The 27,085-nt window shown below is 56.3% G+C and overlaps 1 protein-coding gene across 3 annotated transcripts in view; it reads right to left on the reverse strand.

Annotated features, from left to right (window-relative positions):
- STK40 (serine/threonine kinase 40) overlaps positions 1–27,085 on the reverse strand; it is a 36,205-nt gene that overhangs the window by 5,346 nt on the left and 3,774 nt on the right. Inside the window, exons 2-7 of one of the 3 annotated variants that reach the window (XM_036025779.1) lie at positions 11,864–11,983; positions 10,128–10,213; positions 9,626–9,658; positions 7,458–7,685; positions 6,572–6,624; positions 1,406–1,521 (exon numbers count right to left, since the gene is read on the reverse strand). In XM_036025779.1, coding sequence (XP_035881672.1) covers positions 1,406–1,521; positions 6,572–6,624; positions 7,458–7,685; positions 9,626–9,658; positions 10,128–10,213; positions 11,864–11,975 — 628 coding nt within the window. In that variant the 5' untranslated portion in view covers positions 11,976–11,983. Of the gene's footprint in view, positions 1–1,405; positions 1,522–6,571; positions 6,625–7,457; positions 7,686–9,625; positions 9,770–10,127; positions 10,214–11,863; positions 11,984–27,085 lie in introns of all 3 variants that reach the window. The other 2 variants (XM_028512100.2, XM_036025780.1) reach the window with 2 other exon arrangements.

The following is a 27,085-nucleotide window of genomic DNA, read 5'->3' on the forward strand; positions in this document are numbered from 1 at the left end:
GTGTAATCTGTCCAGGTCACACAGCCGGCGGTAAAAGCCTTCCCTTCCTATGTCCAGGGCAGCCCTCTGACAGGCTAGCCACCGCCTAGCCCGCTCCACCGCAGGACAGGAGAACCACCCTCCGAAAGCCCCTGCCCAGCCCCTGGGACAGCACCCTGCCCGGCGCACCAGCAGGCTCTGCGGCAGCTGGATCCCTGAACACAGCCCAGCCCTCCAGTGTGGAGGAGGCCCCCGGCACCAGGCAGTGACCAGACAACTGCCACCTCTCCTCTCGGTCCCAAAGCCTCCTGGGTGGCTGACGACACCTTGGGGTGTGGGACGCTGGTTCCCAAGGGCTCACCAGCCCCACTGAAGGTCAAGCAGCGTAGGGGGCGGAAGTGTGTACAGAGGTGCCGTCTCCTGCGTGTGGGAGGGGCGGGAGCTGACAGAGGCCCGTGGTCCCCTAAGGGATCAGGGCAGAGGGACTCGATCTGGTAAAGGATGAGCTGGGGAAGGAAGGAAAGCCTATGGTGAAACAGGATAAAATAAAAACCAGGAGCCTGGGCGTGGGCGGAGGCAGCCCTGGAGCCCAGCCTCTGGGTTCACTACTAGCTGTGACTTTGGACAGGAGACGCGCTCTCTCTGGGCCTGGGCTTTCTCGTCTGTAAAATAGGAACTTCGAGTGTTTACCTCACGAGGCAGCTGTGTGCTTTTAACCAGATAATGCGTGTCGTGCTCAAGCACAGTGCCTGGTACTTAGACATACAATTGGTAGTTAATAATGACTGCGTAACCGCCTTATTTATCTCGTGCATTACCTGTCTCAGCCCCCATCCACAGCTCACCACCCACAGAGGCAGGGGTGTTAGTCTGCCTGATAGATACCGCTGTGTCCAAAGTGTCTAGAACAGAGCCTTGCACACGGAAGGCCCTTGGTAGGTAAATTCTAGCAGAATGAATGAGTGAATGAATGAATGTCTTCGAAATGCATATTTCCTCATGGCACACTCAGTGAGGACCTGCTCCATGGCTTCCTTCTGCCCTTGAAATACAAGGTGACGCTTCTCAATAAGGCCTCCATCAGGCCTTTTGTGGCCTGGCCCGTGCCTGCCTCTCTGGCCTTGCGCCAGGCTCACTTTCTGAGTAGCAGCCGCCGGGGGGTCCGGTTGGTTCTCCCCAAGTGCACTGTGCCGCCTGCACCTCGTCACACCCCCCGCTGATTCCCTCTTATCCTCACCAATCCAGCTCCGATGCCACTTCCTCGGGGAAGTCCTTCAAGTGGCCCATGTTTACATTCAGAATTCTCTCCCACCAAGCACTAACCCCAGAGAACAACCAGACAGACAGGGTTTGCTGAGTGGATGGGCTGCCGCGGTGCCTGGCTGTGTCGTGGCCAGCGGCCAGCTGCCGGGCCCAGTGCACATACCACTGAGCACGTCTGGGCTGATGTAGGCGGGGCTCCCCCTCTGGTCCTTCAGCAGGTCCCCCTCGCTCACGAGGTGCTTCCCGAGGCAGAAGTTGGTGATGGTTATCCGATGCGTCCTGGGAACGGGAGGCAGAGAATGAACATGTCTTGGTGTCTGTCCCCGCAGGCACCCTGTTGCCCTCACCTCTTGTCCAGGGCGCAAAGAAATCACACCCACATCCTCTCTGCTCCCCTGACCCCCGCTGCCTTCCCCATGGCTACATGGGGAGTGCCTGGGTCTGCCTCTGGCTGGCCACTCTCGTTTGCCACCTGCTGAGCTGCCCAGGTGGGGATCTGAGTCACTCTGAGCCAGTGAGTGCTTCTAGGGTGCCCCACCCCGGACCTGCCGCTCTGGCTGCGTCTCGGGTGGGAGAGCTCAGGGCTTAGAACACCTTGCAGCGAGTCCCCAGACAAACTCACATAATGTCCGGACTGGGAGTGACCAGGGATTTCATTCCATTCCCTCATTTACACATGAGGAAAAGGTCCAGCAGAGTTTGGAACCCACCCTTGGGTGCCACTTTTGTTTCCTTTGTTCATCACTTTGGCCATCACCCGCATTGTTATCAGTCGGCGTCACTCACAGCCCTGGAAGCTAACATGTGCCGAGCACAGGCCCTGGCCTCAGTGCCTGGTGTGGGCCACTCCCATCCACCCTCACAACAGCCCAGGAGGGACTTCACAGGTGACGCAACGAAGGCACAGAGAAGTGCAGGTGTGTCTAGGGTCGCACAGCTAGTGAGCGCCGGGGCAGCAGCCATACCTGATCTGTCTGAACCCGGGGCCTGCCATCTGGACTGACACCACCCGGGTGCCCACTGTGTCCCTGGATAGTGCCCAGCCCCTGACTTTCCCTTCCTTTCCATCCAAGCTGACTCACTCGTCTTGTACTTTAGATTCTGCCCTGACCTAGAAAACCATGGAGTCCCCCGTCTGAGAGTTATGGCTGAGGGCAACTTTGGGCTCTGATCCTTTCTAGGAGACTCACAAGGTGAGCAAAAGGAAGTGGCCCAGAGGACGCCTTACGTCACACTCGGGGGGTGGGAGGGATGGGCAGGCCCCCTACAAGAGGCCCAGGAAAGGCTCTTTGCCCCGCAGGGGACAGCCAGTGAGGAAGGGCGCTTCTCTGTCCACAGAGGACCAGGAGTCACTGCCCTGTCCTGTCTGCTGGCTGGCAGAGAAGCCAGGGAGGATGGCAGGAAGGGAAGCCACACAAGGGGTCCCGGGACCACCTCTCAAGGGTGGAGAGGAGGGTGGGCTCAGAGGTGCAGGTTACGTGGGGCTGAGGGTGGAATTCCCCAGCAGCGGCGTCCAAGAGACTCCCAGGGCCCTTCGGCTATCTCGGGGAATTCTGCTGGCACGGGGCTCGGTGCAAAACAAAAGCCAGTCTGTCCTCCGCATTCCCAGTGGAAATGTCGGCTCTCCTCTCCACGCTGGCCCGCCCGGCCAGATGCCACAGGAGTCAGACTGGTGGCCTCCAGGGCGCTAGAGCCCGAAGGGGCAGGCCAAGGTTCACGGCACATCGAGAGGCGTCTCGGTCCTGACTGTGGGACAGCTCAGCCTCTCAAGTGCAAGACCCCACAGAGCAGAAGCACTGCGTGTCCTCCCCTTGCTCAGAGACAGCCACGGAGACTGGCCACGCATCCTGCTGGCGTTGGGAAGAGGACCACTTGGGGGGAGTCTGGTGGGCTTGGGAGTCATTCCTGGGTTGCAATCCTGGCTTTGCCACTTCCTGGCTGTGTGGTCCTGGGCATGTAATTTAATATCTTGCTAAGCCTCAATTTCCTCATATGTAAAACAGGGATAATATTAGCACCTAACTCCCAGGACCGCGTTAGGATCTAACGAGGAAAAATTTAATCTCAGGGAAAGCACTGAGCCCAGGGCCAGGTGAACGGTCACTGATTAGTACCTGCTAACTCGGATGAGCGTGTCATCCTCCAACATGGGCAGAGGCTACCAACGGGACACCCTGGGAAAGACACCATGTCCGAGGCGTCAGAGGTGCCACATGGTGACCACAGGCCCTGGAGCCCACATGCTAGTGTGGCTGAGCCTTCCACTCAACGCTGCAGCAGGACCTGCCAGCCCCGTGTGCACAGGGCAGGGCGGGGGCTGGAGGAAAACGCGTCGAGACTCTGCCGGGCTGGGCACAGGGTCCACTTGGCCTGCACTGCTCTGCCCATCGAGGACCCTGGAGTCTCTCCTACAGGAAACCACATGGCCAGCTCTGAGACCTCCTGAAGCCTGGTGACACTCCCCTGCCCAGCTATTACCTCCCAAGTTGGCTGGGTGGCACACAGATCCTGGGAGTCCAGACCCCCCAGGCTCGTGCTGGCAGGAGGCAGTGAGGGAGGTGAGAGACGGAGGGAGGGAGCTCTGTGTCAGCAGGACCCGCTCTGAGTGAGTCACCCTTCAGCTATGGCCCTTTGGGCTACCACAGTGTTTTTCTCCTTTTCTAGGAACTTGATGTGCAACTTGCCTGCCCAAAAAGAAAGGAGGAAGAGGAACCCAAGGCAAACCTCACATAACCCCAAAAGGGGATTTCAGATTTCAGCCCTGGCCTTCCATCCAAAGCACAGTGAACTTGTCCCTGCAGCTGCCTGGCAAACACTCCTCCCGGTTTCCTCCCCTGGGAGCTCTGTTTCGCTGTGAGGACCAGACAAGGCCTCCGGCTGGAGTGAGGGCCTGGCCTGAGGGGCAGGAGGGGCTGGGGCTCCTCCAGGCCGACTGAGAGAGGATGACCTTGAGCAGAGCGGGGTGGGCCCCAACACCCAGTCAGGTCTGTCCGCACCACACCACCCTGCCCCTTTCCAGAACAGCCATGACTCAAGTGAGAGGTGGCCAGAACCTCTGTCCACTCCAACACAAAAAGGGGACTATCAGAGCAAAGGAGCGCAGCCAAGACACAGGGTCTGAATGAGGCGCTGGTGCTCCACAATCTCAGGAGAACGCACGCACGCACCCACAAGCTGCTGCAGCCACACTGGGGTTACTCAAGAGGGCCGTGACTTTCCCGGACCTGAGGGGGCCTAGAGAAGTGAGAGGCAGAAGCAAACCCATCACGGAGACAAGGAGGCCGGGGCACCGGAGTGCAAGTTCCCCTAACAGCCTCGGGGTGTCACTGGAGCCAACGAGTGGCTCTGTGGAAGGCTGCACAGGACATGGGCTCTGCAGCCACGTGGACTTCAGCAGTCAAAAAACGTGCCCTCTCTTTGTGAATAGTGAGCCTGAAGTCCACAGCAGGACGGTGCTGACCCAGCGTCCCACGGAGGGCCAGCGCTGAGTTTCCCACGCTAAAACACTCCACCCTCCGTGCCGGATGACTGGTGTTCTCAGACACCTGCTCTCTTCACGCAGTTCAGAACTGGGTCCCTGCCACGGCATCCTTGGCCACTCAACACAAGCGGCCTCATCTCCAGAGGGGAGCAAGGGTGCGGGCCTTGGTTGGTCTGGCACGGGGGTGCGCCGACAGGGGCCGAGCCCGGTAGGGCAGTTTCCGGTCATGGCCAGTATCAGCAGAAAGGTATAATCTCCGGTCTCCCGGATGAGGACATGAAAGTCAGAAGTGCTGGCTACCTTAGCAGCTTCGCTGTGCATGAATGAATTGATCAGTGAATAGATAATCCAACAAACAAACTCAGGTCTCAAGGGCACCTAGAAGGCAGTGCCAGGCTGGGAGCCAGGTCTGAGCCCCAAGTCCTGCTCCTCTGGGCTTCCCTAACTCTCTCAGGAGTCTGTCTCCTTCTCTCCTCCCTCGGAGCACAACGGGGTCAGGCCAGCAAACCTTGACTCGCCCTTCACGAATTGACCTGGGTGGCTGAATCACTTCCCCACCCCATGGGCTCCAGGCATCTGCACACGAGTCCTCAGTACAGTCCTGTGTGCTTGCTGGCTGGTGTCCCCTCACGCGGCGAGCTCTGGGAGGCGGGCTGAGCTGCTGGGTGCAGCGGCATCCTCCCGGGCTGGCACTGCAGGGTCTAGTGCCCCATGCCCTCCCCAGAGGCCCCCTCCCTGAAGCTTCTTTTCTTGTGACTGCTGTGGCTTTGGCCACTCCATCAGGACAATGAATGCCCTTCCTGGGTGGGTGACCACATCATGGAACAAATCACCCGCCGCACCACTCCTGCTGTGAAGTCTGTGCTGCCTGCCACGGGCAGGCCCTCCAACGCACTTCCACACGGGGGGTGAGAAGGAGAGAGGCTCATGGGAGGGGGCTGGAGGGTGAGCCCTGCATTTTTCGGACCTCGGTGTACAGAACAGGCCCTTGTCCCATCAGTCTTGGGCCCTGCATGGTTCGTGTCCCTCCACTGCTGCCCCAGATCACGTGGAATGATGGCCCGTCATTTTGCTGGCCCAGACCCTCTGCCTGAGTGGGGTGACAGCTTGAGGTTGGGACCTCTCATGATTTCTCTCTGCCACTGGTCCCCTGGGGCAGCCACCCAGATCCCCTCTAAGATCGAGGCACTCTCCCCTCGCTGCTGGGAGTGTGAGCTTCTGACCACCTGTAGCCGTGTCCTTCTCTGGGAAGTCCCCTTAGCCGAAGGAAACTGCCCAAGGCTACACCCACCCCTGGCACAGCCCACATCCAGTGGCTGGCGGGCTGCAGTGGCGGTACTGGGCCCTGTGCCCCCTGCTATAATCTGGGACATCTGAAGGGCCCAATGGAGAGCCAGCTCCCAGGCCCAGACCCTGTTAGGACTGCACCAGAGTTCAGCTCCTCCCTCTGCCCAGCCCCGCCCCTTTCTCCTGGAGAGCTCAACCCAGTTAACCTCCTGCATGCACATCTGAGTCTGTTTCCTGGGAACCTGACCTATTTTGCTCATCTGTCATTCCTTCACCCATTTGTCCATTTTTATAGTCATTTACTAAACACTCACTAGGCATGACCAATAAACGGACCAGGCAGGATCTCTGAAATTCTTTCCAGAGCTCTGTCTGTGGCCTTTAAGACTCCCCTCCCTAGCGACCATCATAGTCCACGAGGCGAAAGACAGAAGCAGGCATCCCGCCCCTACCATGGGGATTCCTGGGAGAGAGTGGGCTGCTCTAAGTCAGACCCCCCCCAGGCATACTGCCGGGCGCAGGGTGGCTGCGGCTGCCTCCCGAGAGGAGAGCGGCCCTCACCTCTTGTTGAGCACCATGTTCCCGAGCTTCAGGTCCCTGTGCACGATGTTCTTCTGCAAGACAACAGACTCGTGGTTTGCGCCGCGAAGGTGAACAAGGGCTGGAGTTGGGCCCAGCCTGCAAGGCGGGAAAAGGCTCCGGGACGCGTCGTTTTAGGCTCCTGCCTTGATTCGTAAGCCACAGACAGGCCAGGGCCATTCTAAGGCCGCATCAGCCACGTGCTGGAACAGGGCGAGACTTGGGCCCCAGCGATCTCCGCCCCACCCGGGGTGGCTTCCCAGCTCTTCCTCCCCGCAGGGCAGCATCCGGGGGGAAACCCAGTCCTCTCCCCACCTCTGTCAGACATCTTGTTGAAAAACAGAACAAAACGAAAACAGAAAACCACGCGTCTGCCTGGATCCGGAGTCAGAGACGAAGGATCATGACTCTGGTGACCGCGTCTGAAGGCCCGGCCCGTGGAAGTATGTCTGTAAGGGGCTCTCCTGACCTGGATTTTGGGGTACTCAACATCCCCAACCCTAGGAGAAGCTCAGAGATAGGCTGTGGCTGCCTCCAGGGGGTACCTCACAGTCACCACCCGAGGTGGGGGACTCATTTTCAGCTTCTCGGCCAACGGAAAATCCCTGCTCTGGGTTCCCCCCGGCTGCCCGTCCGGGACCCCCTCCCCAGGAGGGTGGGGGAGGCCTGCAGCACTGTGCCTCACCAGGCGCACACGTCATCCGGGCACTTCCCTTCTGCACACACCCAGCTGTGAGGCACAGCTAGGCGAGGGCGGGACAGCGCTGCTTTCGCTCGGCAGCCGCAAGAAGGGCGGCTTTCTGTGGCTCGTGGGGCCCAGGGTGCTCTCAGGCCAGGGGAGAAGGGCCCACCGAGGGCAGAGCCTCACCTGGTGCAGGGCTTCCACCACGCGCACCACGTCATAGAAGATGACCACGGTCTCGCGCTCGCTGAGCCTCTTCTCCTTGATGACGTAGTGCTGCAGGTTGATCAGGTCAGCGGTCTTGTCGCTGAAGTCGTGTGCACAGAGGCAGTCCAGGACGAGGCAGATGCGCTTCTTCATCTTCTTAACCATTCGGCTGGATTCTGTGTCCTCAACGATTTCACAGGTGCGGTCCTGGGAGGCAAGGGGGCAGATGGGGCCAGGGCGTCAGAACACACCTCTGGAGCTCGACACACACGGCGATGAGGGAGCCTGGAAGAAGCCTGCGTGCGTGTGGACGGTGGAGGTCCGAGGCCCGGGCAGCACGCAGCACGGGCCGCTCACCAGTGCCTGGCTTCCCATGGACCAGTGCCGGGCCCCGCAGGGGATGAGGTTACAGCAGCTCAGGTCAAGGCTTCAGGTTTTGATCCCAACACAAAGGGTTTGGATCAGGGCTGGACGTTGAAAGCCGAAGGGCCCCTGAGCCCAGTGCACAGGCTGTCCGTGGCTCTCCAGGCTTCCAGCAGTGACTGCTGCACACATGCTTCCAATGTCCTTGATGGTGGCTGAGGAGTGCTCTGTGTGTCCAAGACCACTGCTTTCGCGTGGAAGCACGACTCCTAGGCAGCCACGTAACGGGGGTTGAGAGTGCGGATCTGGCCCCTGATGAGCCGGTAACTCCCACCTCACAGGTCACTGGGAATAAGACGGCCCAGGCCGAGCGCTTGTCCCTCCCCAGCCAGGGCTCACTAGGTGGACGCTGCTACCAACACTGCGGTTGCAAGTTCTGGACCCGTTTCCTTGCTGAAAAGGTATTATTTCAAGTAAGACAAAAGAAAATAGGTGCAACACGGGGACTTGTATCCCGCCAGCTTGAGGTCTGCAGTGTCACTCCCAGCCTCTGGGGAGCTCCTGGGGGATGCCTATCCACACCTCTTATTCTCTCTTCCCCAGGGGGCCGGCATGGAGTCCGGGAGTCCGGCATGCAGATGACTCTAGAAATACGAGCCACCCAGCTTCTCTCATCCAAAATGACCTAGGCCAAGGCGAACCTCTGAAAGCTGGCAGAAATGAAGTACCGAGAAACCACAATCCCTCTCAGCTGGACTTCCCGTGTAAGGGCAACACTGGCTGCCAGCGTTGCCTAATGATGCCAAGCGGCCTGTGACTGCACACCTCGGAATAAAGAGCTCGGGGCGGGGGTGTACGTGGGGGGTGGGAGGCATTTGGGTTTCTTTTACTCCAGGAAAATCAAGCTTACAGGGATTTTTACTGCCTGAAATAACCACCACGATGAGAGCGCAAAAGGGGCAGCGTGGTGCGTTGTACACTCTCGTTCGTCTTCCCACGCACCGAGCAAGAGCAATCTGAGGCCTGGGGACCTGAGTGACTTGCAGGAGGCTGCACCACCTGAGTCCAGGACTGCTGGCTCCAAAACCCGTGTGCACTTCCTGACGCTGCGCGGCCTTTCGTGCACCAGGTCCGTCCAAGCAAGGGGGCCTGGCCAGAGCATCGGCTGAGGGCACTGCAGAGGCTCTGCTGGGTCCTGAGCTGGAGACCTCCTGGGCATGTGAGCCTGCTTTTTTATTTCTGGAGACACAATTTCAGTTCTGCCCCAAGGAAGACTCTTTTCAGGGTACAAGTTGCTAATTAGTACCTTTCCTTGGGGACCTGGAAAGTCAGAGCACGGGGCTCAGGGACACTTGTTGAACCAACCGGAATGCCCGGGCAGGCAGAAGGACTGTTGGCACTAAAACAGCAGAGGTGGCTCCAAATGCCTGTCCTCCCCCTCTGCCCTCCCTTCCGTCCTGGCCTGGCCAGTTCCTGACAACACAGTAGAAAGAGCCCGAGGTCTTCAAATGACTTCCTGCTTTCCTCCCTTCTCAAAACAGTGGCTTCACAAAGAAAGGCTGTAAGAGGCGAACTGAGTGCCTTGCTGCTGCGCTGTGATCGCCACAGCGGGAGAACTGCAGGGCTGGCCTGGCCTGACCTCCCGCCCACCGGGCCCAAGAAGTCCTGATGTGCCCAGCACACAGGGGTTGCAAGGGTGCGCCTCCCAAAGTACAGATGTGGCCCCAGCAAGTGCCAGCCCGGGGTGGGAGGACAGGGAGAAGAGGGGACAGGCAGCCACTCACCTGGAAGAGCCCGTGGTGGTGAACCACGCCATCCTGCGTGTGGAGGAGGGAAAGCAGAGAGTATTCGGTGTGTAACAGCATCTTGCCTTGCCTCTCCTCTTGGCTTTCTATTCCTTGGTCCCCCCTCTCCTCAAGGGTAAGGATCTTTAGGAAGGCACACATAAAAAAAAAAAACAATCCCCCAAAACCTTACTTTTACAGAGCAGAATGGCCAGAACAGGAAAAGCAGGAGATCACGTACTACCATGCGACACTTGCTCACACACTCACACACGCACCTACGAAGTGAACAGTTTTTCTTAATGTGACGGCAGTGTAATTTATGCACAGATAGCGCTCATTAAATCAAGAGTTGTTCAGAGAGAGGCTGTGAACTTGACTGCTTCTCAGGAAGAAATGGTGCCACTCTTGTTCGCAAGTGTAGGTGCGAAGGTGGAGAAAAGGGAGACAGGTTGGCAGGATGGCCCGAGCCCTGTACACTAACCCCCCACGCCTCGCTTACCTTCAGCTGATAGAAGTCATCTGTGCCATCCTTCCTGGCCAAACACTGCACAATGCTCGGCACCGGGGAGTTGCCCAGACGGGGACCTGTGGCAGAGGGAGCAGCTGGCTCACTGCACAGAAGCTCTGTCTATTGTGGCCCATGTCACCACATGGTCTTTGGCTAGTCCTTCTCTGCAGGCGGGTGCCACAGTTCACACCCACTGAGCTCACCCCACAAAGTCCTTCTCACAGCTTCCCCGCCAAAACTGGAGGGTATGTGCGCACATCTGCCTGAGGCACACCTGGCTCTTATGGGCACATTTCTCGAAAAGAGTTTTTCAACAGTGGGAGCCAACTGGACCCTGAGGAGCCGGTGTTAAAGACAGCCCCTAGCTGCAACCTGCCCCTCTGAACCAGCAACTCCAGGTGAGAGTCTGGGAAAGCAGAGCTCTAACAGGATCCCCTGGTAGTCCAATATAGCCACCTGACCCTGGTCCAAGTACTAGCTTTTGGGAACTTCTACATTTTCGGAGATGCACACTACTCGTTGTCCTGTGACAGCACCCTGCCTGAGCTTTCAGAGAACATAAATCAGATAACGTCACCAAGTCACTGTCCTGCTAAAAACCCTTAACAGTGCTCAATCGCTTTTAGTATGCAATTGGAACCCCTTTTTTGACCTCCCCAGTCTTGTATAACTTGATTCCTATCCATCTTTCTAACTGGTTGTTTCCCCACCCCACTCACCATACTCCAGCTTCACTGGCTTCTTAATTCCTAAGAAATTAAACCCTTTCCTGCCTCTGGGCCTTTGAGTTAGCTGTTCCTTCTGTCTGGAATGCTTTTCCCCTGCTTTCCACAAGCAGGGTACTCCTTAGTACCCTGCTCCTTCCTATCCTCGGACATCAGCTCAAATGTCACCTGCTCGTACAGAACCTCCCTTGTCTGCACCATCTCCAGGACCTTGTTCCCCTCACGTCACCTCGTTCGCTTGCTTCCACGCATTCACTGCCCCCGGTGGGGATCTGTGTGTTGTTTACTCTCTTTCTTTTCGCAACCAGAATGTTAGGATCTGTGAGGCAGGAACGTGACTGTCTCACTTACTGATGGGTCCCTGGCAAACAGCACGGGTCTGGCACGGAGTGGGCACCATTAACTCCTTGCTGGATGACTGGAGCTGGAACGACCCTGTGCCTGTAAGTCCAGATGCTGTTCCCCCAGCAAAACTCATACCTGGTCTCCGGCTGCTAGGGGAGTTGGGGTCTTAGAGCCCACCTAATCCTTGACCCCGAGTATAAGCAACTCGGACTTGCTCGGGCCTCTGACATCACGCAGAAAGGCCCTGCCGCTCCTCTGGACCACTGGGAACACCTGGTTCTACAGGACTTCTGTGCCAACTTCACAAGAAGTTTCAGGGGCCATACCAAATACTTTGTGAAATTAATTGTGCCCTCCAAGAATGGTCCCAAAAAATGCCTTGGATGATGGCCCCCTGGAATCTAACGCAGCTTATGTGCTTCCTGTGGGTGGCATCCAGGGGGAGGAGACAGTCTAGCTCTCAGTTGAGACTGACCTAAGGCTGGTGTAGCTACAACAAAAGTGAGACTCTTGGTACAGGGTGACTTAAGGCCCCGGATCTCCCACTGGCATACAGAGGCTGGAGTGAAGGTGGTGAAGCTGGGCCAGACTGAGGATGCCCCTGCGCCCGGCCCCCGCCCCCAGCACTCCCACTCGCCCGGTGGGGGAGAGGCTTACCCAGGATGAAAGGTCCAGCTCTCTTTGCATTACTTCCAGAAATCCCGCTTCCTAGAGCCTTGGCCCTGGCCGACGTTTCCCCAGCTCCTCTGTCTGATGCTCTCCGCTTCATTCTCAGCTCTAGACAAGACAGAAAAGAGCCCCTCTCACTGAGCAAGTCAGCGAGTTTCCTTATGCTAACCCAGCCTCCGAGCCTCTGACTTGGCGATGCGTCACACAGCTGCTGCTGCTGCTGCTGCTGCTGCCGCCGCCGCCGCCTCCTCCCCCTCCCAGAGGAGCACTGAAGGATCCTGGTGACAAAGAACCTGGGCTTCTTTACTTGGGATTAATTAGGGACTCAAGGTGAGTGTACTTCAAGGTAGCATATACAGGCTACTGAGGCAGGCAGCCGGCTTGCCTCAAAGGGGCTGGTCAAATGCAGAGGAGAACCCTGGGTTTTGTGCAGATATAAACTGGGGTCCCCATGAGACCACCACAGAGAGGAGAGCTGGCCTGGAATTCATTATTCCCAAAGTGAGGCTTTCCCCCCAAATACCGATGGCCAAGTGGCCTGACGTGCCGATTCCTGGGTCCCACTCCACCCCTGATGCTCTGATTCCTGGGGTGCGGGTCCCAGGAAATGGCATGATGGATGTGAGGACTGAGGGATTCTTATCCCCACGACATGAGTGGGTTACTGCCCTGAGGGTCCCCTCTTCTCTCCAAGTCTCCTTGTCTCTGAGATCCTCCCAGTTGGAAGAGCACCCCAAAGTTATCAATGGGGGGGTTTTCTTTCTCTTCCCTTTCTCCAATTTTCAGCACTTTCTTTTAAAACAAAAACATACTATGCATTTAGGAGCCAATTAAAGGACAAAAATGGAAGTTGTGACCACTTTGACCTCTTTCAGGGTTAAAATGAAAGGTTGAGCCCTGGCTGGTGTGGTTCAGTGGACTGAGTGCCAGCCTGTGAACCAAAAAGTCACCGGTTAATTCCCAGCCAGGGCACATGCCTGGGTTGCGGGCTAGGTCCCCAGTGGGGGGTGTGTGAGAGGTAACCACACGTTGATGTTTCCCTCCCTCTCTTTCTCCCTTCCTTCCCCCCTAAAAAGTAAAATAAATAAAATCTTTTTTTTTTTTTAAAGAAAGGTTGACACAGGAGCCAGACTCTAGGAGACATTAACCTAGGGACATGAATTGAAAAAAAAAAGGAAGAGTCCCTCCTTCCAGCTCTCCACAGTCAGCACCTCAGGTGGGGCGAGGAACAGATGCACACAGATGAGTCCCACAGAGAGGGCGGAGGGCCCCAGGGGTGCCCAGGGCAGGCCGGCTGCCCAGCCCCAAGGAGAGGTCCTGGCCCGGTGTGGGTGCAAGAGCTCAGGGGAAACTTCCCAGGGGAAGTGCTATGGAGTGGGCCAGGTGAGGGGCCAGGGCATCCCAGGCAGAGGGACCTGGTGAGCAAACACACAAAGGTAAGACATGGCACACGAACAGCCAACTCCAAGCAGTTTGTGTTGCTGGAACGTACAATATGAAGCAGGGAGTGGACAGAGGTAATCCAGAGAAGGGGCAAAGGCCGTATCTAGGGGACCTGATGGCTGAGTCGGGAGTGGAACCTTTAGGGGCCGAACACTCAGCCCTAAACTTCTCTGATTTTCTTCTTCATCTAAAAGTAACTGGCACTCCCCGCAGAAACACTAGAAGATACAGATAAGCAGCTCTGGCCGGGCAGCTCAGTTCGCTAGAGCATCATCCTAATACTCGAAGCTTGTGGGTTCCATCCCCTCCCAGGGCACCTTCAAGAAGCAGCCAAAGAACGCATAAATAAGTGGAACAACAAATCATCCCTCTCCCTCCCTTAGCCCCTTTCTCTCTCAAATCAATTTTAAAAAATTAATACACAGATATGCAAAAATAAGAAAAGAAGAACCCATGAGCTCACTGCCCAGATGTAACTGCTGTTAACATTCAAGCAAACTTTCCTGTGTTTCCTGTGTACTTACTGTCTTTTTTCTTTTCTTTTTTTTTTTAAAGATTTTATTTATTTACTTTTCAACAGAGGGGAAGGGAGGGAGAGAAACATCAATGTGTGGTTGCTTCTGGTGCACCCCCTACTGGGGACCTGGCCCACAACCCAGGCATGTGCCCTGACTGGGAATCAAACTGGTGACCCTTTAGTTTGAAGGCTGGCATTCAGTCCATTGACCCATTCCAGCCAGGGCTGCCTGGCTAACTTCTCTGGGGCCCTTTCAGTTTAATATCACTTCCTCAGAGAAGCCTTCCTTGATATCCCCACCACCGGTGGGTCCCACTTAGTCTCACTTGGTATCCTGCAATTTTTATATTTTCACTCATAGCACTTTCTACATTCTGCGATTATGTATTTATTTCTATGCTTATATGCTTAATGTCTTTCTCGCACCACTAGACTAAAAATTCCATGAGGAAAAAAAAGAACATTGCTCCCCCAGTGCCAGGCCCAGCAGATGCTCTGTGAATGGTGGGATGCCGTCCCGCCAGTTGGTGATGGTTCCTACCAGGTCAGCAGCCCTGTGCAGAAGCTGCCCCTGCCCTAGTGGAGAAGCCGCTTTCATGCCGTTCTGGCCCTAGCCTCCTTCTTCCTGGAGCACCACGCCTCCCCCCTCTCCTGGCTCCCTGGAGCACACCGCGGGGGCCTCACCATATCTGTGTAGATGCTGCCTAGGCGCCCACGCACAGGCTTGGTCTAGACAACAGTTTGCTGGGAGCAGCTGCGACACAGACAATGAGTGGGCTCAGCCTGACCCCACCCACCCCACTCAAGATTCAACTCAAGCAAACGGCACGGGAACTGCTTCCAAATGTAGGCAGACAGAAGGATGGGAGCAGACGGGCAGAGAGAGGGAGAAGATGCTGCTGGCAGGGGAGAGGCGGCGAGGCTGCTTCCCTTCCTGAGCATCCCTTCTCGCCACCCGAGCTGGTGGAGCAAAGACAGCAGTGTGAGGCGGCAGGCCTGGGAAAGAAGAAGCTGCTGCAGGCTCACTAGGGAGGTGAGCAAAGACTCCTGAGGATAGACCCTCCCAGACTTCCCCACCACCACCCGACTGACGCACAGCGAGGGTGTGCCCACTTTCAAATCCTCAAGGGTTCCCCTCCAGGGGCACACCTGCAAATGTTCCCATGGGGCAGGCCACTCGGGTGCGATGTGGCAGCTCTGGCTACCTGGTCTCAGAAGGACTTGGGGCCGGGCTCCTCCAGAGACACTGCTCCTCGGGCCCAGCCTGGCTAAGGGGAGGCTGTCAGCTGGTGTTTCCTGGGCCCACTGCTCCGCTCCCCAGACACTTATCGTTCCTGGCGTGGAAGTCTCTGGAGCTTTAAATCTGTCAAGTATTCTGTGTGCTGTCCTCCCACGTCATGGCTGGTTCCCTCAGAACCTGGACGCAACAGGAAGCTCAGTGAGGCAACAGTGGGGGTGAGGGATGGAGGCTGAAAGAGCCCAGCCTGGCAGCCCTGCCTCCTGCAGGCTGCACTCCTCACTCTGGAAAGCAGGGGGTTCTGTTTGCTTGGCCCAGCTGAGGGAGCACACCGTGGTCCTCAGCACGAGAGAGCCTTAGCTCCATGACAGCCACCAGAGGAGAGGAGGCCTGCCCTACCCTGTCATCTTGGGGTTAAGGTCATGTCACCCTAAAGCTGCGGGGCCACGTGAGCCAGCTTTCCCAGAAGGCAATGAAGGCCAGGCCATTGGCAACACGCAGGGCTCTAAGGCCCATGAAGCCGAGTCCAGGGGTGCAGTGTGACGGTATAGCAGAGCTGGGCGAGGTCGAGCAGGGCAGGACACCACGGCAGCGCACAGTTCTGCATGTGCTCTGTCCCCCTCCCCAAGTCCTGCTCCAGGACTCTTGGACTAGAGGTACTAGGTCTTAATTCCATCAACTGGATCATAATGAAGGACCCATTTGGAGTGGCCTCATTCTGCTAGACTGTGCCCCGAGTTGATAACTGGTGGACGTACCACCAACCCTAGAAGCAGGTGGGCTGCAAAGAAAGGTGGTACTGAGGCCTCCTGAGCTCAGTCTTTCCTCAGCACCACCCAACTAGAAAGCAGCTAGAGCCTGGCCAGGCAAGGAGGGGCCCCTCGCTCACACCAGCCACATCCCCACAGGTCTCCGCACAGGCGCACAGGCGCGTGTCCCCAGGCAGTGGACACTTTCATGCGCACAGAGCCAGAGCAAACCCCTAGTCCCCACAAACACGGGGGCAACTGCTCACATACGCAAGTTCTGCATTCAACCTCATCCTAGGCTTTTTGCCCTGGGTTCTTGGAGAGATGGGTGATCTTGCACACCAGACGGCTGAAGAAAGAGTGCAAGGGCAGTCCCCTCCAGGAGCAAACGACAGCCCACGGCATAGTTCAGCGCTTGCTGTGTGCGTGTGTGTGACAACAGCAGCTTCTCTTTGCGCTCCTGCTGGGAGCCGAAGGGCTGTGTCTACACTGCAGGACCAGACAGAGCTGAAGCCATCCATGTTCACGCTGTGCCTGTCAGCAGTCCCCATCCTACCCCATGTTCCCTGGCTCTGTCAAAACAAAACAAAACAAAACAAAACAAAACAGATAAAAGGTTCCTGAGCTGTGCAGGTTTCTGTCTTCTGGACTTGACCTCTGGCGGTGCCCACTGAAAGCAGGGTCCTGCACCTCTGTCCAGCCCACCTGGCACCTGGAAGTGTGCACAGAGCTCCCACCCATCCCCGGCCTCGATCCTACTTGCCACGTGTTAAGGGACTGTGTGTCCAGACCCACGGCAGATCCCAGGAAGAGGGCAGAGAGTCTCTGCCCGCAGGACGTGAAGGCAGCAGAACCAAGTGGTTAGAATGACGAACCTTGGTTTTTTTCTTGTCACAACAAAGAAAATGTGTACAGCACTCGAGGGTGAAAGGACTGGGGGCTCCAGGGGTCCTATGCGTGGCCCCATTCTGTGCCTCAGGCTGAAGGGATCACCCTTTACCCTACATAACCCACACTGGGTGGGAACCTCTGAGTCAGAGCAAGGGTTTGGAGTGAGCCAAACCTGGGTGCAAAGCCCAGCACCATCACTTAGTAGTGATGAGATCTTGGACAAGTTACCTATTCTGATCTACAAAATGGTGCACAATATCTACCTTCCAAGTTGGTCTAAGGATAAGAGTGAGATAACCTACACAGAGCACCTCACTGGCATTGTAAACATTTGATGAACTGTATGTACTACTGTTAGCTTAAACACAGTAGCTCTGAATTTCTCCTGCCCAAAAAGAAGGGGATAGTTAGGTACCAAGTTAGGGAGGTGGGGAGCAGAAGAAACCAGATTAAAGGTTTAAGAGACCTTGAACCTGCTGTCTGCTGGCCTGAGATTACAGGAGGGGGTCTGGTGGCCAGCCTGAATGACGTGTTCAGCTCAGCGTGGGGCAGAGAAGAGGCCTGGGGTTAGCTGAGCTGCGGAGGAGCAGGGGGCTGTGGGCAGTGCCAGGCGCACCTGCCGTAGCAGAGGGCGGAGAACAGCTGTCTCGAGGACCGAGGGGAGCGCCTGCTGTTCGGGCAGAGGCACACAGCGTCTCATCGTCTGGTTTTCTTCATTGGTCTCTGAGGGAAGCAGAGGCTGGAGCACCAGCGGGCAATGATCAACTCGGGGCACAGTCTAGCAGGACGAGGCCACTCCAAATGGGTCCTTCGTTATGATCCAGTTGACGGAATTAAGACCTAGTACCTCTAGTCCTGGAGCAGGACGGGGGGAGGGGGACAGAGCACATACGCTAGGCCGTAAAACTTTTTCTACCTAAGGACATAACTTCTGGGTACGTACATTTGTCAAAACAACTGAATGGTACAGTTAAGAGATCTGTGAAATTCACTGTATGTAAATATACCTTAATTACTAAAAAAAGCAAGCTGCCACTTAACCAAATGGTCAAAGTTAATACCGCACCACCAATAGCAGAACTGACATGTTCCTCCTGATATGATACACTTAGAAGGACACAACATAACTTACATTATTTTTTTTTTACCAAAAAGGCATAAATTAGTCCTGATCATGAATCAAATCCAAACTGAGACACATTCAACAAAACAGGCATGTACGCTTCAAAAACATCCATGTCAGAGAGTTTCTGTAAAGGCTGAAGAACTGCCCCAGCCTGTGCGGCTCAGTGGGCAGGAGTGTCGTCCCGTGAATCAAAAGGTCACAGGTTTAGTTACCGGTCAGGGCACACGCCGGGGTCGTATGTAGGTTCCATCCCAGCTGGGGTGCATGCGTGGGGAAACTGATCAATGTCCCCCCCATCCCCCCCTCTCTAAAATCAGTGAGCATATCCTTGGTTGAGGATTAAAGAAAAAAGAAAAGAGAAACAAGGCTGAAGAACTGTTCTAGAGTGAAGGAGACTGAAGACCTGTGACAAGTACATGTGACGGCTGTCCTCAGAGTGGGGGTCAGAAAGAATACGCCTGGGCAGTTGGCAAAATCTGAACATGACCTGTATACTAGATAACAGAATTGTATCGATGTTAAATTTCCTGAATTTGGAACCTGCATTCTGGAATAACACAGGACACAGGAGAACGTCCCTGTTTTCAGGTGACAGATGCTAGCCTTTGGCATGGAAGGGTCATGATGTCTGCAGTTTACTCTCAGGTGCCTGGAGACAGAGAGAGTGCAACCTTCCGAAAACGCTCCCAAGGCCCGGGAGGAATGTGCTGTCCAGACTCACAGGTTCGGAGGGATTTCTGGTGGGTACATGGCCCGCAGAGCAGAACCTGGAATCTCCCGCTTGTTGGGCGGAGCCAGCCTGGTACAACAGTTCAGTCTTGACTGTCCCGCTCCCCTCCTCACTCGAACACGGTGCAAAAGGAAGGGGGGGGCAGGTGGAGGGGGAGGGTGTTGGGCGTGTAGGAAAAAGGCCTTTGTGCAATCTCCAGGCCTGCCACCTGGTGGCGTCTTTCTGCAGCACAACTTCAAAGGGTTTCTCCCAGCACCAGGTCCCAGGTAACCAGGCACACTGTTCCCCATGTGGCTGATCAGGAAGGATGCAGGAACAACTGCATTAGAAGACCCCACCTCAGCTACCCGGTGTAACTGGGGCTGGACAAACAGACTCCAGCAGGCTGCACTTGCCCCCCTGCTGGGGGCCTGGGGCTGCAGTGTCTGTCTGCCTCTGCTGTGGGGGGTCCTCCAGTGTTCCCCTGGTGTTCGGGAAGAAACAAACTTCTCAGCGAGCCTGGCTAGACCCAGGCTACCTCTCCAGCGTCACTGCCCTTATATGCCTCCTAAATCCAGCCACACCAAATGACTCACAGTTCCCTGACTGTGCCATGCACACCCTTGCCCTGCCCTCCTCTTGGGCTGGTTTGTCCTTCTCCCTCAGTCCTCACTTGTCACCTTCTGCAGCAAGTCCTCTCCTCCTCCAGCTCCCGCAGCACCTGAGCATACCTCCGGCCCCTCCCGCTGTGCTGTGACCATCGGTTTACTGGTCTGATGACCTCCTACCCCAGTCTGTGGGCGCTCCTTTGGGAGCAACCCCAACTCACCTCTGCCTCCCTGCACCTCACCCAGTGCCTGGCAAACTGCTGAGTGGGGAAACACAGAGTGCAGAACTGTTTGTGGTGCACCCAGAAGGCACTACAGCCCATACTGGGGCAGGGGGCAGAGCTGGAGATCACCCAACTATAGGCCAGGGGTTAGAGTGGGACCCAGGAGAAAGTATGGATGGTCTACCAGCTAATGGCAGCAGCGGTGCTGGGAAGAGTTTGTCCAGGAAAAGTCTCCTGTCAGAAACGTCTGGATGCCTGAGGCAAGGCGTTCTGGGCTGGCTGGTTGCCAGGGGTGGTGCTTAGACAGCGCTGGCTGCTGGCGACAGCCTCCCCGGAGGAATGGGCCAGCATGTGCAGCTCGGGCCCACTCCCTCACTGGCACCAGGAAGACCAGCCCCCTTTTTGTTGAATTCAGCTAAAAGACATGCTTTCCTGGAGCGAGATGTGGGAGCTTGGGAGTATCGGCCTGGCCGGCCCCCTCCACCAGCGACACGTCCCAGCGTGAAGGTTCTTCTGCTGGTCAGAAACATGCCGACCACTCTCACTTCCCCCAGAAAAGAGAACTTCTGGCCCAGCATATCTTTAGCTGGCCACACTCGAAATGACTCGACAGAACCGGGGTGAGTGGGGCAAGATCTGAAGATGCACTCCAACCAAGATGACCGGTGGGCCCGTGCTTTACAGACAGACCCCCACACCAGAGCGCTGCCGGCTCCCGCCACGTTCCCCGAGCCCCTTTCTGGATGGTGAATCTCGGGCTCAGAACCCACTGCGAGGCCTACACCCTCACACGGATGAACTTTTGTACAAGGCTTTGCAGCTTACCAAGCACTTTCAAATACACTATTGTAGCTGATTGCTCCCCCACTTCCAGAACACATTTTCTAGAAGAAGAAACTGAGGCTCACAAGTCCTCCGAGAACTGCGTAAAGCCTTCTGGCTAGTTGTTGAAAGAGGTCACCTGTGTGAACACAGGTTTTCCAAGTCTGAACCCCACGTATTGCTAACCGACCACACGGCTCCCTCAGGGGCTCTTTCTCCACCTGACGTCGGCTGTGGTTCAGGAGTGCTGACCACAGAATGGACAGTACCCTCTGGACTTCCTCAGAAGCAATCCTTCTCCTGGAATCAGGGAGTGGCTAAGATTCCAGGAGAATCTGAAAGCTGCAGGTGAGCAGAGAGAGAGGGGCCATGCTTGTCCCTGGAGAAGGAGGTGTTTCAGGCGCCCTGAGCAGGGTCCTCGGGAGAAAAGAGCCGTGTCCAGGGTCACCGACACACCCTCCCACCAGCCAACAAGGCAGAGTGTCCCCCACGCCTCCCCGACCCAAGCACCCTGGGAGCCACCCCACTGTACCTCAACACTCACAGGCAGGTGCTTCCACCAGCGCCAGCCTCCCTCCAGGCCTGTTTCCATCTACGAGGGCAACCCACGGAGCCAGGAGGAATGCACGGAATGGAGTGTTTCCATGGACCAGCTACTGGAATGTCAGCTGGGAGAGCCGGGTGGATTTGGGGGTCAGGAGCCCAGTTTTAAATTTCAGCTCCCCTCACTCACTTGCTTTGTGACCCCGAAGTAGTCACCAACCCTCTGTGAGAGTCACCTCCACTCTGTGGGCCTCAGTTTCCTCATCTTTAAAAGTGGGGTGACCGAGGGACCAGAGAGGAGGATGTGGCTGGTGGTGGCGGGGCTGTGCTGGGTGAAAGGTGAGTGTTCCCTGCTGCGGGGACCTTCCTGGTGACAAGTCTCTCCAGGCAAACACCTTTTTAACTATCATTTGCCAGGAGCTGTTCTTACTGTTTCCTAGATTTCTTTTAATTCTCACAACTTTATGAAGGAAACGATTTCTCTCTTGTGTTGCTGACAAGCCAAAGCCTAGAGATCCCAGCCCCGCTCACCCGCGAGGTGGAGGCTGCCTACGGCCTGTGCTCTTCTGCTCCCGCCAGCCGGCCGGAAGGGGGCTCTGTCTGAGGGCTCCTCCTCTCAGCTGGAGTGACAGGCAGGAACCTTCTCCCTGGCAGCTGCAGGCTACCAGCAACCTCCCCAGGAAGCCCCTGGAAGCCATTTGCTTCTGAGCTCAGATGGATGCTGAGTAGATGGGGAGGAGGATTAGTAATCCCTGCTAGGCCCGCCCGGGGGGCTCCCTGAAGACAAAGATCCATGCCTGCGCTGTCATCTTCGGTGTTCCAGACCAGCATGCTGGTTCTGTTCCTCTTTAAAACGCAGGATATGTATAGCTCCAGTGTGTCGAGAACACATAACATCACACCGTGCTCTAAACGCGCGCTTCGCTGCCTTGCGGGTACCGAGGGAACTGCTGCTTCTACCCTGAGCTCCCTCTTGCTGCTCAGCGTGAACCCCACCCCCTGCAGCCCTCTTCTTGGCCATGTGGGAGAGTACCTGCAGCAGCCAGGGAGGAAGTGACTCAGCCCAGTGGGAAGTGGGAGGGGCAGCAGAAAGAGGGCCCTGTGCCGGGCTGCTCCCCCTCAGCCCTCTGTCACTGCCTCCCCTCACAGGACTACAGCGGGCTGAGGGCAGCAGTCCCGGGGGGCCTGCGGGGCCTGAAGACCCCGCTGCTCACAGGAAGCCCAGTGTCTGCAGCTCCTGGTCCAGTTCTAGTCTCCAGGAGGCAAGGTCTCTCTCTCTCTCAAACCACACACACACACACACACACACACACACACACACGAGATTACGTAATCAGCGATGTCCCCCCTCACCCCTCTGCCCCGAGGAGAAGGAGGAAGTCCCCACCGGGCATCTCTGTGGCCTCTGTGAAGGCTGGGGGGCCAGACTGGAGGCTGATGGCCCCTGACCAGGGGGTGTGCCTTTGCGTGATTCTGGGAGAAAGGCTCCAGGGCTGGGCGCACGGAGGAGGGCCAGCAGACCCCTCTGGGGCAGACAAAAGGCGTAAGAAACCAGTTCCTGCAGATGGGTCACAGGACTTCACCAGCAGCCACTGTAAAAGCCACCAGAGCAGAATCCAGGGCAGCTCTGCCAGCCCTGCCACCAGCTCACTCCTCCCAAGGGCCTCCGGAAGCAGCTGATGTGACAACAAATAATCCGTCACTGTGTGTGGGTGTCGGAGGAGGAAGGGACAGACTGAATAGCTCTTTCTCAAGTGGTGCTGCCCTGGCGCCTCCCACCCAGAGAAGCAGCCTGGGAAGCGGCACAGCACACTGGCTTGGCAGACATTCCTGGTGGACTCCTGGCTCCTGTGGGGTGGGGGGCTCCTGCCATGCGCAGTGACGGCAGACCGAGGCACTGACAGCCCTCCCGTCACGCCAGCCTCCCTACAACTGGGGGGACCCTAGCATGAACACGCGGTAGGGGGTCCCTCAGCGCAAGTCATCAGGTACTGCTTTGTGCAGTGACTCAGCCCGAGAACGAGGCCTGCCGCGGTGTCCCACTGGACTTCAGGTTCTCGCCGCCACTCAGCACGGCCCCCATCAGACAAGGAGAATGCCGCAGGCAAGTAAAGAAGGGCTGGCCGGGTCTCAGGGCCATCTTTGTGCCCACAGTGTGCCCCGGACATGTGTCTCCCTGCTCTCGTCTCCCACCTCGAGGAGAGGGACGGCCATGCCCCACACAGGGTTCCCTGGGGCCTGCCGGAGCACCAGACAAATGCTGTTTCCTCCGACCCCAGACTTCCAGAGCAACGGACGGGAAAGCCCAGGCCAGGCCCAGGTGCCTGGGGTTCTCTCTCTTTACACCGTCTCTAACAGCAAAAGTCATTATGATCATCCTGTGAGAAAGGCAATTTGGACTGGGGCCAGCAAACTGCCTTTCCTTAACTGCCTCTATCAAAAATTCAATTAAATTTCACAACTTTGACAATGAACAATACAGCTCACTTTCTGCAGTTGTGCTGAGTGCTGCTGGCTGTGGCTGCTCGGAGGGACAAGGTTGCAGAGGCAGGCTTGGCCATCAGAGTGCCCCAGCGTGGGCCGTTCAGAGGGCTGGGCCGGCACGAGGGCCTCAGCTGCTCTGAGCCTGACAGGCCAGCCACGGCCCTCCCCGCCCTGGGGCCACAAGCCACCGTGGCCGGACACTCTCCGTGAGCTGGCAAGTGCATGCTCACTGCACATGTGCTCACCTGTGTCTCTCGAGACGGTGAGTTCCCCGGACAGTGCCTGGGGTCTCGTCCACCTGAGAACCCCCGCATGGGCCCAACAGGTGCGCAGAGGACATGCATAAAACGACAGCCAGTAAACCGAGTAAAAGGAAGTGCACACATCTCAGGCATGGCGATTCCAGTTCTAGGGATTTATCCTACAAATACACTCACCCAGATTCACAAAGATTAATCGCAGAAAAAAAAATCACAAAACCACAAAAATCAAAACACGCTCCCCCCTCCCCGACAGGAAACAATCTAAATGTCCACCGAGAGGGGATGGCTCACTGAGTCACGTTCCATCCAAACAGAATCCTGTGCAGCCTTAAGACTAAAGCCACGCCGGCTGACAGATAAAGATGTCTGCGATACACCACATTTCAAAAAGGCAGAATGCAGTGCTATTTGTATAATATGATCCCACTTGGGGGGGAAGACTATACACACCTTTGAATATGCACAGGAAATTTCCAGAAGAAACTTAACAATGGATACCTCTAGGCAGTAGAACTAGGGGCCCAAGCAGAGGAGGGAGAGTTTTGTTTTATATTCTTCCACACTGTTCAACTATTTCATCATAGACTACTATAATAATTTGCAAAAATCTAAAAATGTCCTGACCCCGTTCAAACTGTGAAGGGCACAATGGCGTCAGGGGAAGGCGGGTCTCAGAGAAGGCTCGCGGAAGGAGGGAGCCTGGCACCGGGACACGTGTGTGAGTGGCAGTGCCCTGAATGGCGGGGTGGGGGGGGGGGCGGGCCTGTGTGCTGACCCCAGGCTACATCGGGAGAGCGGGGGCAGGAGGTACACCATCACCACTCCCGGTACACTTCCGTTCTCCTAGGTGACTTGTAAACATAGGGAACCCCCTGCTTGCCACCTGGTATCCATACGGGCTGGGAGGACCACCAAACCGTTCAAACAGGAGACCTGGAGGCTGGCTCATGATGCCGTTTTGGGGACGCGAACAGCCCTGCCAGCAAAGAGCTCACCCGCCTGGGCCTCTCACTAGAGTGAGCCCCCGAGTCCTGACGGCAGGCCCGGCACCAGGCTGAACCTGCTGTAGACGGGAGCACCTCATGTCTAATCCTCATTCCAACCTCTGCAGCAAGAAACATACATCCATTTGACATTTGATAGAGGAGGAAACTGGGGTTCGGGATAGGAAGGGACTTGTTCAAGGTCACTCATCTAGGAAGTGGCAGAACTGGGTTCTGAAGCCAGGTGTGATCTGAGCCTGAGCCCCTAACTGCGGGCTGACGTGGCTGCAGGTCTCCTAACCCACTACTCCCGGGGCAGCGGGGAGGGACTTGTCTCCAGGCAGTGGCAGTTGCCACTCTTCCGGCAAAGCGGATTGCTGCAGCTGTGTCAGGTCCCTTCCAGCTCTGCGGCTCCAGGAGTCCAAGACTCCATGTGGCTGGGCTCCCTGGGCCAGAGTCTGGCCAGGATGGAGGAAGGGGATGGTACCGGCTCCAGAGTCACGCAAGTGCGGGGCGGAAACCCAGCTCTGCCCTTGCTGGCTGTGTAACAGTGGACAGGTCGCTTAAGCCCTCTGAGCCTGGGGGTTCTCCTCTGTAAGAGAAATAACCTTTTCTTCCCTAAACGTGAGAAGGATTCAATAGGTACTACACAGTGCTTAGCCGAGGACCTGGAAGATAGCAGGGATCCTTGTGTTTTGGCTGTTTTCCTTCCACTCCTCCAGGAGAGGCCACCTTGGGAGAGCAGTCAGAAGAGAACACACCCTGCAGAACACGCCCCCAACACCGTAATGCAGAAGCTCCTCACCTACAGCAAAAAGGAGCAGGACTCTCGCTCTCCAGAGTTGCAGATGCCGGTACTGGGGTTCCAATAGCCCCACAATTTTGGGCTATGCCAGTATCTCCCAAAAGGATGAACTGAGTCTCTCCCTAAAAGCACCTGCTGTCCCCTTATCACATCTTGAACAACCTCTGCCCTAAACCCAAAGACAAATGACAGACGCACCAGTCCTGCTCTTGACAACGCCCACGGCAATGTCCAGGCCACTTTCTCTTCCGTTTGGTCCCTCGGGTCACAGATTCCCTAAAGGCTAAAGATCCTCTATCTCTTTTGTCAGGTAGATGGCGTGTATGAACACATTTACAGGGGACAGCTCCATTCTGAGTGACAAGAGTCCCTCTCAGTTTTGCTACCTCATGCTTTCTAACAACTGGAGTTTCTTTGACTCACCAGGCCTGTATACTGCTATACTGCCATGCTAGGTGGTCTAAATCACACCCAAGACAGGTTGCCATTTGCCAGAAGAGGATGACCACCCCTGGCCTATAGCCCCCTCAGGAAGGCGGACCTCAACCCCAAAACATTACTTTTGCTTGCTGGGCAAAAAGCAGGCTGCTTCAGTTTATTAGAAGGGGGCTTGGAAATTCTTTAAATAATAATAATAAAAGATACTTTTTGAAAGAGCAACCCCTCTTCTAGAATTTATTCTGCAGATACCTAAGCTCACATGTGTACAGAGAGTCACTTCAGCTTTGTTTGAAGAGCAAAAGACAGAAAAGCAACTAAGTACATCAGAAGAGAACTTGTTGGATAAATGACACCCACGATGAAGACACAGAGCAGCCCCAAGTGATCCAGACATGCACGCACTGAAGTGGAGCCATCTCTAGGATAGCAAGTAAACCACGGCAAGCAATAGCATACCTTCCCCTTTGGGGGTCTTTTGATTGCCGACATGAGAGGATATACAGGGCTGCTGTGGGGCCAGGAGACCTTCAAAGCCATAGCCTCCTCTGAGCAGGTAGAGGAGAAAGAAATGCTCCTAATTCAGGCCCCGTTCTTTTCCACACCACAAGTGCAAGGATAAGCCCTGCAGAGAGCTCTGCAGTTCCAAAGGGCCTGTCTGAAGCCTTGCCAACAGCACCTCCCTCTCCCCGGGCCAACCCCATTCAGGCCTAGCTCCGCACTCCCCTTGAGCTCTGGAAGACAGAGGCACTTCCCTTGTGGTTCTGAGTGGGTCCTAGGTAGCCTCTGGCCGACACCTCCCCTTCCAGAGAAGAGGGACTGAGCCTGCTGATCCAGCCTCTGGAGTACCTGCAACCTCAGGGCTTCTTTCTAGATAAGATCTCCAGGGAGGGGGGAGCCATCTCTCCCGAGGGCAGCTGCTGTGCAAGATCCCATCAGTGTGTCACTTGCTGCATGACCGTGGACAGCGTCAGACTGGAGGGCTGTTCTTTATGGCCATTTGAAGGCTGCAGAAATTAGGGGAGTTTCTGAAACACTGAAGCAGTTCACCCCCTGGGCAAACCTGGCCCGTGGGAAGGTGAACGAAGGGGAGCTGTCCTTCTCTCAGGCACCGACTCAGGCAAAACCAGAGGGAAGCCTGTCCCGGGGCCAGACAGGGTGCCACAGACTTCACAACTGCTCCTGTCCCGTGAGTGCGTGCAGGGCACACTGAGTGGAGCTGGCCTATGTCACTGGTCACTGTCTTCTCCCAAGCCGTCCTATCGCTGCACTATCATTCAGTCTGTCACTCAAACCAGGAGACTCAAGGTCACCTGCTGCCGCTGCCCCTCCCTTAGCCATCACTTCCAGACACTACCAGAATCCAGT

This window comes from Phyllostomus discolor, chromosome 5 (genome assembly GCF_004126475.2).
Source record: "Phyllostomus discolor isolate MPI-MPIP mPhyDis1 chromosome 5, mPhyDis1.pri.v3, whole genome shotgun sequence".
Taxonomy (NCBI): domain Eukaryota; kingdom Metazoa; phylum Chordata; class Mammalia; order Chiroptera; family Phyllostomidae; genus Phyllostomus; species Phyllostomus discolor.